General features: G+C 32.3%; 1 protein-coding gene across 4 annotated transcripts in view; it reads right to left on the minus strand.

Moving 5' to 3' along the window:
• Window positions 1-15,252, minus strand: part of LOC134530431 (serine/threonine-protein kinase 10) — a 123,872-nt gene that overhangs the window by 80,660 nt on the left and 27,960 nt on the right. For 3 of the 4 annotated variants that reach the window (XM_063365247.1, XM_063365246.1, XM_063365248.1), the window contains exon 7: window positions 8,380-8,484. In XM_063365247.1, coding sequence (XP_063221317.1) covers window positions 8,380-8,484 — 105 coding nt within the window. Of the gene's footprint in view, window positions 1-5,629; window positions 6,716-8,379; window positions 8,485-15,252 lie in introns of those variants that run through there. The other variant, XM_063365249.1, reaches the window with a different exon arrangement.

Genomic DNA, 15,252 nt, shown 5'->3' on the forward strand with positions numbered 1-15,252 from the left:
CGAATCTTCACCAAAAGTGTCTGTGATATGTATTTTCAAAGCTAACAAAAATGCCCAGTTTACGTTGAGGGCATCCATAGATACTTAAAATTAAATGCACCTGTCGGTATAATCCGAACGTGGGAAGCACATGCTGCAGTACGTACATCAGCAGGATAACAGACCAGCTTGAACCAGTTTGTATCACGTGATTTAACGCCACTTCCGAATCCGATGGTAAATAAAAGAAAATGGACGTGGGAACTGTTCGTAATTTTCCATTCAAAAATTAAAAAAAAATGGGACATGATACACTTGATGCTACGTCAATGCAAGCAGATCAATAAACAAAAAATGTATTGCCAACTACAACCTACCAAACAAAAGTTCCCTGATTTTTTTAAAAATTCCCTGATTTTTCCCGGATTATTCCCTGATTACAATATTCCCTGATTTTTCCAGGTTTTCCAGGTTTTCCAGGGTCAGTAGACACCCTGTATATAGTTTCATTAAAAGGCTTATGCTTTTAGAAAAAAGGGTTTACCGCAAGCTTTGAACATAACATATAACTAATCAGTATTTTTGATAGAAATTAAATTATATAATTAAATTTCAATAATTCAGAAGTATATTAACTACAAATTTGTTTAAATATATTGTGACACACCTTCATTTTTTAAAAAGTCACATTTCATTAAGCCTAGAGCAAAGTTAATGTTTACTAAAATTAACAAAAATCTTTCTTTTTTCAAATAATTTACTGTTTTATAAAAAAAAAAGCCAAAAAATAAATATTTTGTAATTTAAATAATTTCCAAATAATTGTGACACAAAATTTTCAGTGATAAAATTGTTATTATTAAAGCAAATTGTTATACCAATTATAATTTTTTCAATACAACATTTATAAAGAAACTTCCCTAATGCCAACACAAGACCACACAGCCGCTGAAATTTAAAAAAATTTGATTTTTTTTTTTTTTTTGGAACAGTATGTATTGAGCATAAATTTTCTCTAAGTTAGAACTAAAAATAAGCCAATGCAATCATTCCTTTAATTACTGTTCTGATACTGTATTCAAAAATTTTATGACTTTGCATTTTTATATTTTCCAAAATAAAGTGCACATCAAGGTTTACATTATTTAAAAAAGCACGTGTGTGTAGTATACTGAACATAAATGTAGCTATGCTATTAATTCATGCTATGCAGTCATTAAATTTGGTTGAAAGTACAGACTTCTTCAAACATTAACGCCTTCAAACTCCTAATTGTTTCATAAAACAAATAAAGTAGTTTGAAGACATATAATGGACACTCAGCAATTTTTGAGCTTTGTTTTGAGAGTGCATACGTAAACAAAATAAATGCCCAAAAGACTATTCACCTGAAAACGACCACAGTTTTATTCACAAATTCTGTCGCTTCATCGGCCTGAAAATAACTAACCAATGAAAAATGATTTATATGTCTCACCAAAGTCAAGAAATAATCTAACCCAGAGTGATATAGGCAAGTACTAATAACACATGTGTGAGCTTCAACTAGCAATGTTACCAAGGCTACGTTGACCGCCCAAACCATCAGGGAGCACTATGCATGGAGAATTCCACGCACATGTTGTCTACGATGACAGAAATACACACAATGCATAAATGTCTAACTGCAGTGTTGTGCAGATGTGGACGGGTCATTTTCAAAACTTGTCTGCTATACCAACTGCTGGGCATGCTGGCACGCTGAAATGGGAAGGTGACTGGCCACTTGCCTTACCTATACGCTGGTACTGCTCCCGATGTTTCTTCTGTTTCCGGCACTTCTACCAGTGCAAGAAGCATGAAATAGATTACAACAGATGACAGAACACGCAAGGAACTGCTGGTTGCCCTTATTCAAAGCAGTAGTTACCGACATCAACTTGCAACCATCCACTCACTCTCAATCTACTCCTTAGTCACACACATACACACACAGCAATTAAATAAGCTGTACAGGTGCTGAACATTTATAATACACACAGCTACTATTTAATTACAGTGTTACTTGTCTGTTCTATTTTTTTTTAATTTTGCCTTTAGGTAAAAAAAAATTACAGGGGATTACCAGATTATTATTTTTAAACCAAGTAACTACAATCATCAAGTCTGAAGTCAGAAGAATTAATATCAGCACAACAAATAGAACCACCCGGATGACAAATATAACTTGCAAATAAATATTTTAAAACTATTAATATATATTTTTCTTTTGTTAAAACAAAATAATTAATTAACCTCTGAAAACTAACCACCAACCCATTTCTACTAGATGTTGATGGGGTTTTCCTTTTTTTTAAATCACATTAACTATATACGTATTTAAGTATTCTGAACCAAATTAACTTTTATAACCTATTAGCAGACACCACTGTGTACCACCCTCTTTATAATAATAAATACACAACCATTAATGCCACCAATCCTGAAGCTCCCTCACTATCATTTTTTCTAAAATTTCATGTTCAGTTAACAGTATGTTAACATGTTGGAATAACTTTACATGTGCAAACTTAGCCTTTGTTTAGCCAATAGGTACAGAAAAAGGGGCTTGCTTTGCAAAAGGTGGGGTAGAAGAGATAATTTTTTTTTGTATTTTGATATATTGGTGCCTAAATGAAAAAAATTAAGTTATCCAACATGGCTGACCTCACAAACACTTTTGGCAACTGAAAAACCAGGAAATTTTAACTATTTTCCCTGGATAGCTCGGAAGCAGTCAATTTAAGTGATTACTTGATGTAGGCTTTTGGACATACGCCATTGCTATGCTCATGTATGTCTGTAGAAGAAAACTACAAAAAACACAACTGACAAGAACACAAATTAAGCAAAAAAATTGCTGTTGTGAGGATATAAACACCACACAATACTCCACAACAGGAATATGGTCAACAAACAAAGAAAAACAAAGAAAAATGGACTAACAAAAACGAAAGAACCCACAAATGATGACAGCACAAAAATACAGAACCCAAAAAATTCAGTACAACAGTTGAAACGAGACAAAAACACAGCAAAACGAAAAGACGAAACAAACACAATAGTTTTCCAAAAACAGAAGAGAACGAAAAAAAAAAAAAAAAAAAAACAACCCACAAATGATGACAGCACAAAAATATTGAACCCAAAAAAATTCAGCACAACAGTTGAAACGAGATAAAAACACGACAAAAAGAAAAGACGAAACAAACACAATAGTTTTCTAAAACAGAAACAAGCGACGTTCCGGGAACTGCTATCTGCTCCCGTCCTCAGGGAGAGACGCACATGGTACGAAAATACAGGTGCGACTGAGTAGGGGCTGGAAAAATGAGGGTATTTATCAGAGAATGGACTACATCTTGCTCAGCTAATGGCAGACAAGCTGACACCCCATTGGCTGTGCACCATGGAGTTAAAGCGGATTGGTTATGGTAGGTTGAGTATTGGCTATTGTTTTGTGCTGCAGGGATGTTTCTCTCTTAATCAAAGGGATCCACATATTTGTGTTCTTGTCATTTGTGTTTTTTGTAGTTTTCTTCTACAGACATATATGAGCATAGCAATGGCGTAAAGCCTACATCAAGTCATGCACTCCCATTGCACAAATCTTTCAAAGATAATAATTTAAGTGATTCTTTTACCATGCAATGTTTTAAAGAGAGTTCAATTTCCTACAATTTTTAGTCTCTCAACTTTTGTGTGGTGCATATAGGAAGCACGTTACAGCTTCTTTAAGAGTTGACAAAAATTACAACAACATGCAAAAAAAAGTGTTTAAACACACATCAAATGATTCAGTCAGTACAATACTATTTAATTCCTAATTTTATAATAAAATGGAATTATTAAAATAATATAGTGTTCTAAATACTTAAACTTTATAAAGTTTTAAGCATTATATACACAAAAAAATGTAATGATAATCTTACAACTTTTCCATTTTGGCAACTAAACCAATTTTTATAATTTTCCAGTTATTAGACACACTCAAATGTAACATGACTTTCAATATCAGAAAATTTGTATCCTAGATAAACACATATAATAGGCAAAGTTTTTATTCTAAAATTGATATACAAAAGTTGAGGTACAGTGAATGCTTCAGATTGTTTTTAATCTAATAAATAAAGCTTACCAGTCCCTGGATAAAAATTAGTGTTGTTGGTTGTTAAAAAAATTTAAAATTACATATGAACATGTTCACCTGGTGAAGCAAAGCATGCAAATTCTTCTGTCCACTTATTTCAGTTTTTATCTTTCTTTTTCTGGTATACTAGTTAACAAATAACAAAACCTAAATGTTTTAAATACATTATTAAACATAATTTTATTTACTATATGAAAATAAAAAGGCAGGTTTGTCAGGCCACACACTATAAGGCTGAGTCATGACCTGTATTTTCTATTCTACATTACTCAATGGCCCTTTCTAACTGGCTGTCATTTCAGTTCCAATATGTATATGTACCTAGTAAAATGATATGTAATTGACATAAAAACCTAATTTTTCAACAGACTTGTAAATACACTTGTAGTGGTGATGCTGTAATTAGCCTTTCCTGTTAATTATTATAGATAAAAAAAAAAGGATTGGAACAATCAATTACCATGACTTATTATAGGATGTATTTTTGCTAAGGATATAGTTAAATGCAATTATATCTAGTGTGGAGTCAAATTCAAAATTTTACTAATCTCAATGTTGGTTTTGTCAAAGCAATAATAGGTTCATTTTACCACTGGAGGTCTCTTTATATTCTAGGTCATCTTACAATGGAGGTCATCTTAAATTTAAGGCTAAAATTAATCCACTATGTTGGATTATTTTGGGTATTTGCTCATTTCTAATTATAAAAACAAATAAAAAATTAAAGACTATAAAATATAAGGTGTATGCAATATCTATCAGTGGAAGCAGAGAAATTGAATTCTATTTTTGACCATAATGCAATTATTCACACAAAATTTTTAACAAGTTCTTTGAATGATTCTTTCAATAAGGAAGATTGATTTAAAAAATTTTTATGGACATACATCATTACTTATTTCCCATGGCATATGTTATACAGAAACCACAAGAATGCACAAGAAAGATGAATACATAAACACACAGAAAATCAACCCAAAATCAACCAATGTCAAATTTGTGAATGCATAGACAGCACAGAGAACTCTACGGAAGGAATAGGTAGAAAAAAAATGTAATGGCACAGACTAACACAGTAAGCTGACAACGATGAGAAAGTTGTAAAACGAATGATGATAAAGAACAGATAATCTAAACAACACTGCAATGTACAGGCGAACCCAGCAATTAAAAAATAACATTCCGAAAAACACGAAGATGATGACACTAATAAACACTGTAGGCTTCTTAAGAATATACATGACAATAAGCTTCAGCAAATACTGTATTTTCTATCAGAATCTGATTTTGAATTGAATATCTAATATTTTTCTAATCAAATTTTAACATACCTACAATTAAACCTTTTTTGTCACACTTCACAGGAGTCCAAAAAAGATCCAAAATTCAGTAAAAAAAAAAGATAAATGTGCCTGTGTTGGTGTGTGTCTGTGTGTTTGTGTGTTGTGTGTGTGTGTATGTATGGACATATACCGTATTTACTCGAATAATCGTCGCCATCGCTTAATCGTCGCACCTATTGTTTGAGGTAATGAATTTGGTATTTAAGATTCTCCTCATAATCGTCGCACCCTAATTTATTGACGGCGACTGAGGCGCGAGGCGCGAATGGAACAGCTGTAAACACAATGGAACAGCCTGCTTTCATGTGGCGTGTGGCGCGATCGGAACAGCCGTAAACACAATGGAACAGCCTGCTTTCACGTGGCGTGTGGTGCGATTGGAACAGCCGTAAACACAATGGAACAGCCTGCTTTCACGTGGCGTGTGGCGCTTCTCATTGGTCCAACCTTGAGCGGCATGTTCTAATTGGCCGTGTGGGAGGAAGGAGTGGAAAGTACCGGTAATTGCAGAGTTTGAGAAAGTTCATTTTGTGAAAATATGGGTAAATACAATTCGTATACTGCCGCTTTCAAGTTGTGCGTAATCACATTTGCAGAAGAGCACGGAAATCGGGCCGCGGAAAGATAATTTTCAGTAAGTGAAAAACATGTTCGTGACTGGCAAAAACAAAAAGACAATTTGAATAACACGTGACGATAGCGGCGACTAAGATGACGTTGACGTCCCGGCAAATGAATCTGATACATCAGAATTTAGTTCAGACAATGAATAGATAAACTTGGTTAGTGTTCAGACTGAATGTGTTTTATAAATGTATTTTGTTTATTGATTTTTTCGCAATGTCGTGTTTATACTATATTTTTATTTTGCCAAACTTCTTGTAACCAAAAGTTGTTTTGTTTATTTTGCGCGTATTGTAAATAAATATTACGTATAGGTACCATGTACCTAGATATTAACTTCTTTAATTTAGCATTTTCACGCGATTTACAAAAAATTTTCACTTAAAATTTTTTTTTTTCAACTTTTCCTCACTTAATGGTTGCACCTCAATTTTTCTCCTTAAAATTTGGTAAAATTGCTGCGAAGATTATGCGAGTAAATACGGTATATACATATAAATTAAAGAAAATAAAAAATCTGTCAAAATTATTTTAAGAGTGATAATAATTATGAAGTAGCTTGACCAGAAGCCAACCTACTTCAGACAAAGGCTGCGAAAGCCTGCGATCTTTATTAATAGTATTTATGTTGATCCAAACAATTATATAAAAAAATTATAGTATTAGAAATTTTAAATTATAAGTTTATAACCATAGATAATTTGTTACATATAAAAATGTGTGTATAATGTTGCATAAAATAAATCTAAATTTCTCAATAATCATCTAAGTTTCATTTATGATACATTTTTTTTAAATAAAATTTTTGTGAATGAGTCGCACTTGGTAATGAATAACAGGAAAAAAAATATATTATATTTGAAATGATTAAGTGAATATTAATTTTTTCACAAATATCAAATAAGCAATACTAAAATTGTGAACACATGTATACAAATTGCCACAAAGCCTCTAAGTGTCCAAGACTGTTTTGAACTGGCAGTTGTCATAAATCCAACATCATCTTAAATTTGAGATCATGCCATCTTACATTCAAGAAAATCCTTGTTTTGTGGTTTTCTATACAAAATTGACAAATTGTCATCAAATGAAGATTTTTTTTGCCCCAGTTGCCTAATGTATAAGTTAAAAACATAACACCAAAATATTGATATGCATGATAATGAACATTGTTTTGCAACAATATACGTACCAAGAACTCCAAAACTGAATTACTGTATTCATACCTAGATAATATAGCGTTAGCACAACACAAGTAATCAAATTTTGAAGAATTTAACTTTATTTTATGAAAAACTACAGTAATTTAAAAATTTTGTGTAAATAATATTTTTTGCTACAGCTTAACTAACTCCTTCAGAGATTTCCCCAACTTGGTTTATTTCAAGTTTTTAGCTAAGAAATTTGAAACTAAATTAAGCTTATAAGCTACGACTTTATATTTGGAAACAATGTAATAACAATTCAAAGCAGTACTTTGATGACACATACCTACTCCTATATTCGAGCTGGATAAAATGAATATTTGTGTTACAAGTATATTAGTTTAAAAAAAAACTCTTAAGTAAATCAAATTAGAATTTTGATTACTTAAAATTTGCATATGAGATATGATATCTAATACTAACTATGTAATTCCAAGAATGTAAATATATATTTCTACAACTGTGTTCTTAAAAAAAAATAGTGAAGTGAATTGAAGTTTTTAATACCAGTAATGATCACTTTTCATCATTATAAGATGGACCTTCCAAAATATATCTAACAGTGACTTTAACAATACACTGTAAAATTTAAAATTAAATTGTTGCTTTAAATATGTGCTCATAACAAAAATAAATAAATATATGAATAATTTTTCATGCATTCTGTTAATCAAAACTACATAAAAACAATCTTGTCATTACCACTACAAACACCTGCCTTGAATTTGTATCACATGTATGTTTGGTAACTTAAATGCATTAAAAATGAAAGTACAAAAATTATGTAGGTATGTTCCTTTAGCTAAAAATTACTTATGCTACGATAACACTTAATTTTTAAAAAAGTACATAAAACTTAAAAAAAAATTAAACCTTCTGAATATTCAGGGAATCTAAGAACACTTTTAGCACCATTCAAATGTGCAGTAAAAATAATAATATGGAAAAGCATTGCAGTTCTACTAAGTGTGAACGCTAGAGAAACACACTCCACACTGCATGTAAACAAAAATGCGCTATCACTGCTATCAGCTTCACGGAACGGAAGGAAAAGCCTCACCTCAGTTTCGTCGTCGACGAGTTCCTCCTCAACCACCTCGGCCTTGTACTCCAAGAGCAGGTCCCTGACTGGCTTCGCGTCCAGCGTGCAGTTTATAAACGATAACTGCAAAATAACGACACACGCATGAGATTTGTAAGCAAACATTCAATGTTTTTTATGTTTCGATCATGATTCTTTCAGACATTCCAGCACCTATTTTTTTTTTATGTTTATTATGGGTCTAACATTTCATCGACAGCAATCATTTCAGACCAACACACAACTATGCAGACCAGGTTAACTGGTGATGTGACAGACAGACCATGACCAGTTGTAAAGAACTGTCCCAAAATTTGCCTGAAACTATTTAAAGAAACCATAAAAATAAAAAAAATCAGGATGGCCAGACCAGAATTTGAATCACGGTCCCTGGAAAAAGAGTACAGTGTCTTAACATTACACCATCTAGCTCCACCTAGAGATTTTTAAAATACAAAGCTAGAAGCTCATTATTAATTAGTTATGGCTTACACACATTGTTTAAGAAAGACAGTACCTTGCATAATGCTAACTCCTCCCAGGGAAGTGAAAAAATTGGGAGAGTGAGGGGGGGGGGGGGTTGGAGTTCCCCTTATCAGCAAGCTTTGTCAGCCTCTTGCCCCCCCCCCCCCCTCCAAGAGGTTGGAGGAGCAGGGGTTCAAAACCCCCAATTCTGCCCAGTAGAGGAAGTGATTTGTGAAACATTACAGCAGTTGTGTCCATAAGAATACGATGCACGCACGCACAATTATAAAATTATTTGTTTACCTTTCCACAAATAGTTGCAAACTAGAATATTCTGGCAATTATAACAAAAATTACCATAACTTTAAAAGGTAGAGATTATTTAGACACTTAAAAGTACATCAAAAAATTGTTTAAAAATTATTTTAATAAGTTTGTAGATACAACATAAATTTGGGGAGCTAAAGAAAAAAACTATTAAACTTTTGTTACAAGAAAAAGTCTTACAAAAAGATTATTAAAAAGTTGGGCCAGCATAATCACTTTGAAGTCCATCATGACTCATGACATATTTTGTGTGCAAAAAAGTCATATTTTCAGTTATTATATTAATGCTTCCGAAAATTTTCACAGCCATGTACTTCTCTTTGAAACACACACAGTCTTGCTTGGGTTCGAACTACTTGCAACTCGGCAAACAGAAAAACGGGGCCCCCCACTTACATGTGATTAAGTCCTGTTTACAACAGCATTCACGTGAGCTAGGTAACTCACGCCTCAAATTTGAGAAGGTGAATAGGACGAAACGACGTCCTTAAATGCTCCGAGCAGGTTTCACAGTCGGCTTCACAGTGGCAGCCGAACATGGTGTTTGCATGACTCTCACCGCTGAATGTGCACTTCACGTTTCAACTCTGAAATCTCGCCGCTCACGCGACTTGTAAAATACAGGAACGCCACTTGGCTAATCATTCTGTTATCCCGTTCACTACCAACGTAACACGCATCCTCGTAGACACTGTCGCTATTTCTTTTAAAGTAGTTCCACACCTTCGGAACCCGACTAGTATGGCAGCCACGACCTGCCTTGGTCGCCCGCCCCCACGAGACTGTCCTGTGTCCACCCGCACACACACACTGGCCACGCTCGTGCCACTGTTGCGCGCACTCACGCAGAAAGACATCACGCACATTCTAGAGTTTTCTATATGCACACATACATTCAAAAATAAATAACAATAAATGTTTAAAGTGTCTATGCTGCCCAAAAAAATTAAATGTAAATAACACCACCAATTAAAAGTTACATAAAAAGTTAACTATAAACTTGAGCTAACAGAAGCAGCTGTTTCTCTGAGCTTCCAGCTTATTCAAATCTTTTCAAAGTACATACGTATATTTGTTTACTTGATATCTTACGAACCAAATTTCAACACAAGTAATTAAAATTAAATTATTAACAAATAAACTAAAAAAAACTAAACTATAAATGTAATTAAATAAACCTAACATAAACTTAAAATAAACACATTATAAACTGTAAATATTTCCATACTCATTGTAGCTTTTGATTGACCAGATACTATTCCTTTGGTTTTTTCTTTCTATCAGTTTTTTTAATGAATTTTCATTCATGACACAGGTATAAGCCAATTTGGTTTTTTCATATATAGCCTATTTAATTAAAGATACAATATTGAGTAAAATATTATTCTACTCAGCTAACAGCATTTAACTACAGTAAACTTATAATATTAACCACAATAGTGTTCATCCAAAACGTGCTATGAAGGGAAAAAAAAAGGAGAGACCAAAGACTAATGTAGTGAGTTTGTTGTCTGTATAGTCAATGCCTTAGACAAAGCTGAGAGTGAGTGAGAGTGAGCTGGTGAGGGGCGGATGCAACAAGTCATCTCGAGAATAGGGTTTGCGAACACCTGAGATGTGCTTGTGTTGTTCACTAGAAGTGTGGCACACACACGTGTGGAGTTTCACCTTGAAGGAAAGGGATTATGCCACTTGCTGCCATTTTGTATTTGTGCACCTATCACCAGTCAATCTGTTTTGAAACTTCATTAAGATAGACAAATTGTGCTACTGTATTATAATTGAAAATAGGTTTGTACACATGTTCTCTATTATAGAATGTGTTTTGTTAATAAATATTGGACAATCTGTCTGAATACAGTATGCCTTAATTTATTTGACCTAAATTAAAAATATATATATATATATATATATATATATATATATATATATATATATATATATATATATTAGGGATGGGATTTTCGAATCTTGGATTCGTCGAATATACCGAATCCTATGGATTCGAGGATTCGTAGGATCCGAGGTGGGATTCGAGGTAGGATTCGAGGTGGGTTTTTAAGAGTTTTAGGTAGTAATTGAAAATTGTAGTGCTGGACGAAGTTCGAAAATTTAGAATCGAACCGAACCCTTACGTTCAGTTCAGTTCGAAACCTCATATAATATATTTGAAAAACCGAACGTTCGTTTAAAAAAAAAATGACGTTTTTCTAAATTTCTAACCCCCATTTGAGAACATTCACAAAACAGCACAACAAAATTCCATTACTTGTAATATTCAGACTTTTATCGCATAATCGTCGCCTCTACAGTTTCAAGCGCAGACAAAATTAAAAAAAAATTATTAGTCGCATAACTTGCATAGCATTTTTTTCATATAGGCGCGCTTTGTTTTTTGTTTACTTTAGAGAATTTTGTATGCATTTCTCGTACTACGTAATATAAACTATCGTACAAATGCCAAAGGTATTGTATATTATACCTTTAACTATAGTGCGTGTACGAGAAGTGTTGTAAAATCACCAAACATTGCGTACCCCATACGTAAGACTAAAACGCATGTACGATAACTCTCGTATTTCGGCAAAACTAACGTGATCAAGTTAACACAAGACAAATGCGGTAGGAAATGATTACGTGAATTACGTATTTTAAATTACTGGGATGTATTTATTTTCTTTGGCCGTTTTGGTTATGACAGTCAAGTACTGAAAATATTAATTTAATCTTGTGTATTAAAAGTACTGGTCCAGTAAATTTTACAGTACGGTACTAAGTTGACTAGCGTAGTCGCGGCAGCCATCATTATTTCTCGTGTTTTCTTTTTCCTGACGCAAATTTCCAAGGTCATTAGATACCAGGTCGTCTCAACAGAAGAAAAACGAGTTTGGTCGTTCGGGTGTTTCCGTGATATGACGTATCCGCTAGACCTTTAAAGTAAACAAAACTGTGAAATTGCGTGCTTGTTTTGATTTTGTTTTCGTGCTGTGGTTTAGTAATGTAAAAATGCCTGCTGTTGAGAAGAAATTGGTTGCTTCATTTGTAAGAATAAGGAATTTTTTAAGATTGAATCATTTCAATAGACAGCTAAGTAAAATACGTGTTGGAAGAAGCAGCAACAAAGTGTGCAAGAAAATGAAAAAAATTGTAACATAAATAGTAGGCTTGTAGATTTTTTGAAGGAAGTGTCATTTAATTTAGATTTAGCAAAAAAAATTGTGGGGTGTGTTTGGAGTGATAGTAATCTTTTGTATTTCATATGAAATAATTTACATGTTAATTGCAGTCATGGATAATTTCAGAATGTGTGTTTGCTACAGAATTGTTTAACAAAAACTTATGACTTCGCAAGATAGAACTTCTAAAACTGTTTGACAGGACTAAATGTTATTGGATGTATTATGTTTGTAGGAAAACAATAAGGCTCCTGATATTGCTCATCGTTCATTGAATAAAAGCATGTTTGATGTGAACCACACCTAATGAACTTCATTTTCTGGTTTAATTAATTTGTCATTGCTTTGTTTATCTTTAAATAGCAAACATTCCATAGCTTGTCAGATCACTCATTCTTTCATTGTATTGTTTTCTTTCTCTGGTTTTTCACTAAATTGAAACTAAATAAATAACTCTGTACATATTGCAAAGAGTTGTCCCTTGTTACATTCACAAGTAATTGTCTATGTTCTTATTATATTTACATATTTGTGCATTTTATAATTTTATATATGTTTTGTGGTCATAATTGGGCCACAGTGATTTAATGCAGTTTAACAAAAAAAAACCTGAACCTAACCACAGTTGTTTTCAACATGAATAGAAAATATGTAGCATATCAAACTAAGTAATTCAGATGCATGGAAAAGTTACAAATGTGTTTGTATACTTATGTAACAAGCAAGTGCACCCATGTCTTATTTTGAAGGGGGGGGGGGGGGGGTGAGATCTGGAGGTATATGGTGTTTTAAATATTTTGGAAGACAAATGGTGATTTGTAAGTAGGTACATATATTTAAAATCTTCTACGTGAAAATATTTCAGTGTTGGACGACTTATACGTAACTACAATTTTGTCTTTCTCTATCAAGGGGGGGGGGGGGGGGGTGCTTTGCCCCAGGTATGGGTGCCCATGGTAACAAGTAATAATCTAGTGATGTAAAATATGTCTTGTTAGCTCCAAATGAAGTATTTAGGGAGTCATGCTTAGTTTTACCTCAATTTATAACATGATTTGTCTACCACACACCAAAATTTATACTAAGCATCATCATCCACTGTTTCCAGCCTGTGGTTGGGTCAGCCAAGTGGGTCTTGTGACTTTGTCCATTTAACAATCACATTAAAGTGTGATGATATTGAAAGTCTTGCAGTTTATATTTTATTTGTACAAATATATAGTTATGTATGTATGTGTGTGTGTATGTATATACATATATACATACACACACACATACATACATATGCCATATAAATTTCAGAGATAAAGAAAATATGGTATTAATTTTCATGGCTAGCTGCCACACTAATTCTTTTTATCCAGGATTTTGTGCGAAATGACTTTTATAAAAAAAAACTAATGGCAACAGTATAATAAATAAATTTAACATTTAATAGAGGTGGTATTAACCAAAATGTAAATAATGTTATATCATTTACATAAATATCTTGGTAACAAAATTTATTTATGTACATATTTCATTAAGGAGACTTAACGCTAAACCATTTGAAACTTCGCAAATATGTAAAATTACAGAAAAAATATTAAATTACTTTTTATGTAAATTAATGTAATAAATGATCAGCTACAAGTTGGGAAAACAATTCCTACACATTTGCATTGAAAAAAGCAATTAAAGCAAAATAGTAATGAGATAATGCCTGTAGTAAAAAATAAAGTTTTGTATATTTTTGTCAGCTTTTTATTTATCTTTCAAATATGTGTTCATTATAAAACATACTTGAAGTGCCTATTTATGTTGATGAAATATTTAGAAAGAAAAATCATGTCAATTGATGTAGTTTGTATGACAGAACATAGTGACTAATTGTATTTCTTTCATAGCTTCTTACTCACCACAATTTATAATAGGCATAAGTAAATGTAGATTATTATGGATTACCTAGATATATTTTGTTAAATACTGAATTTTGATGTAATGAATTATGTTCTGGGATCAGATTTGGAGTGTTGAAATATTTCTGATGAATTATTTGAGAAAAATTACCTTTACCTTGTTACTGTTTCTAGCAGTAAAGAATTATGATGAGAGTATACAGACTGCATCTAATAAAATGAAAACAATTTAAGATATGGAGAAATGTGTTATGTGCATGAAAAATAATGAAAATCTGATAAATTAATGGTGACTTCGAAATGCAAATCATCAATATAATCACGAGTACATTTAGTAATAAATTTAATAGTCACAAAAATAAATATTGCAAGTTTTAAAAGATGTTACACTCCTAGGATATAAACACTTACCTACAATGAAATATTTTTCACAGTAAATTATTATGTTTATTTGGCTCAGTGGTTTGTACGTAGTTATGGATTACAAGTTTCCAGGTTTAAATCCTGTCACTTAAGAATTATTTTAAGTAGGTACATAAATTTTTACTACATTTTAACACACTAGAGTTATAGAGGATTATATTATTGATGGTTATTTGTTCACATAATTGTTGTAATTACTATTATAGCTTGGTCATTTTTCACTAGGTCTTACAACATTTATATATTTTTTACTTGTAACAAAAAATTAATCTTACAAACACAATCAAGGAGATTAATTACGAACATGTAAATAAACATTTATATTGATACAAATTAAGTGTATATGTTTGTTTGCATGCTGTTTTTTTTAAATATACAAATGTACAATTTTATTCTACACAAATAAAGTTTTGCACATTTAACCTTTGAAACTAGAGGAATGTCACTGTCTACACATTTAAAAAACCTGCCTCTTTCTACCTCTTACAGCAGAAGTTTGGCATTTTGTGGTGAAATTTTTTGTAACTAACAGTTCAAAATATGATTACTACTGTGAACATCTG

Source organism: Bacillus rossius, chromosome 3, assembly GCF_032445375.1.
Source record: "Bacillus rossius redtenbacheri isolate Brsri chromosome 3, Brsri_v3, whole genome shotgun sequence".
Taxonomy (NCBI): domain Eukaryota; kingdom Metazoa; phylum Arthropoda; class Insecta; order Phasmatodea; family Bacillidae; genus Bacillus; species Bacillus rossius.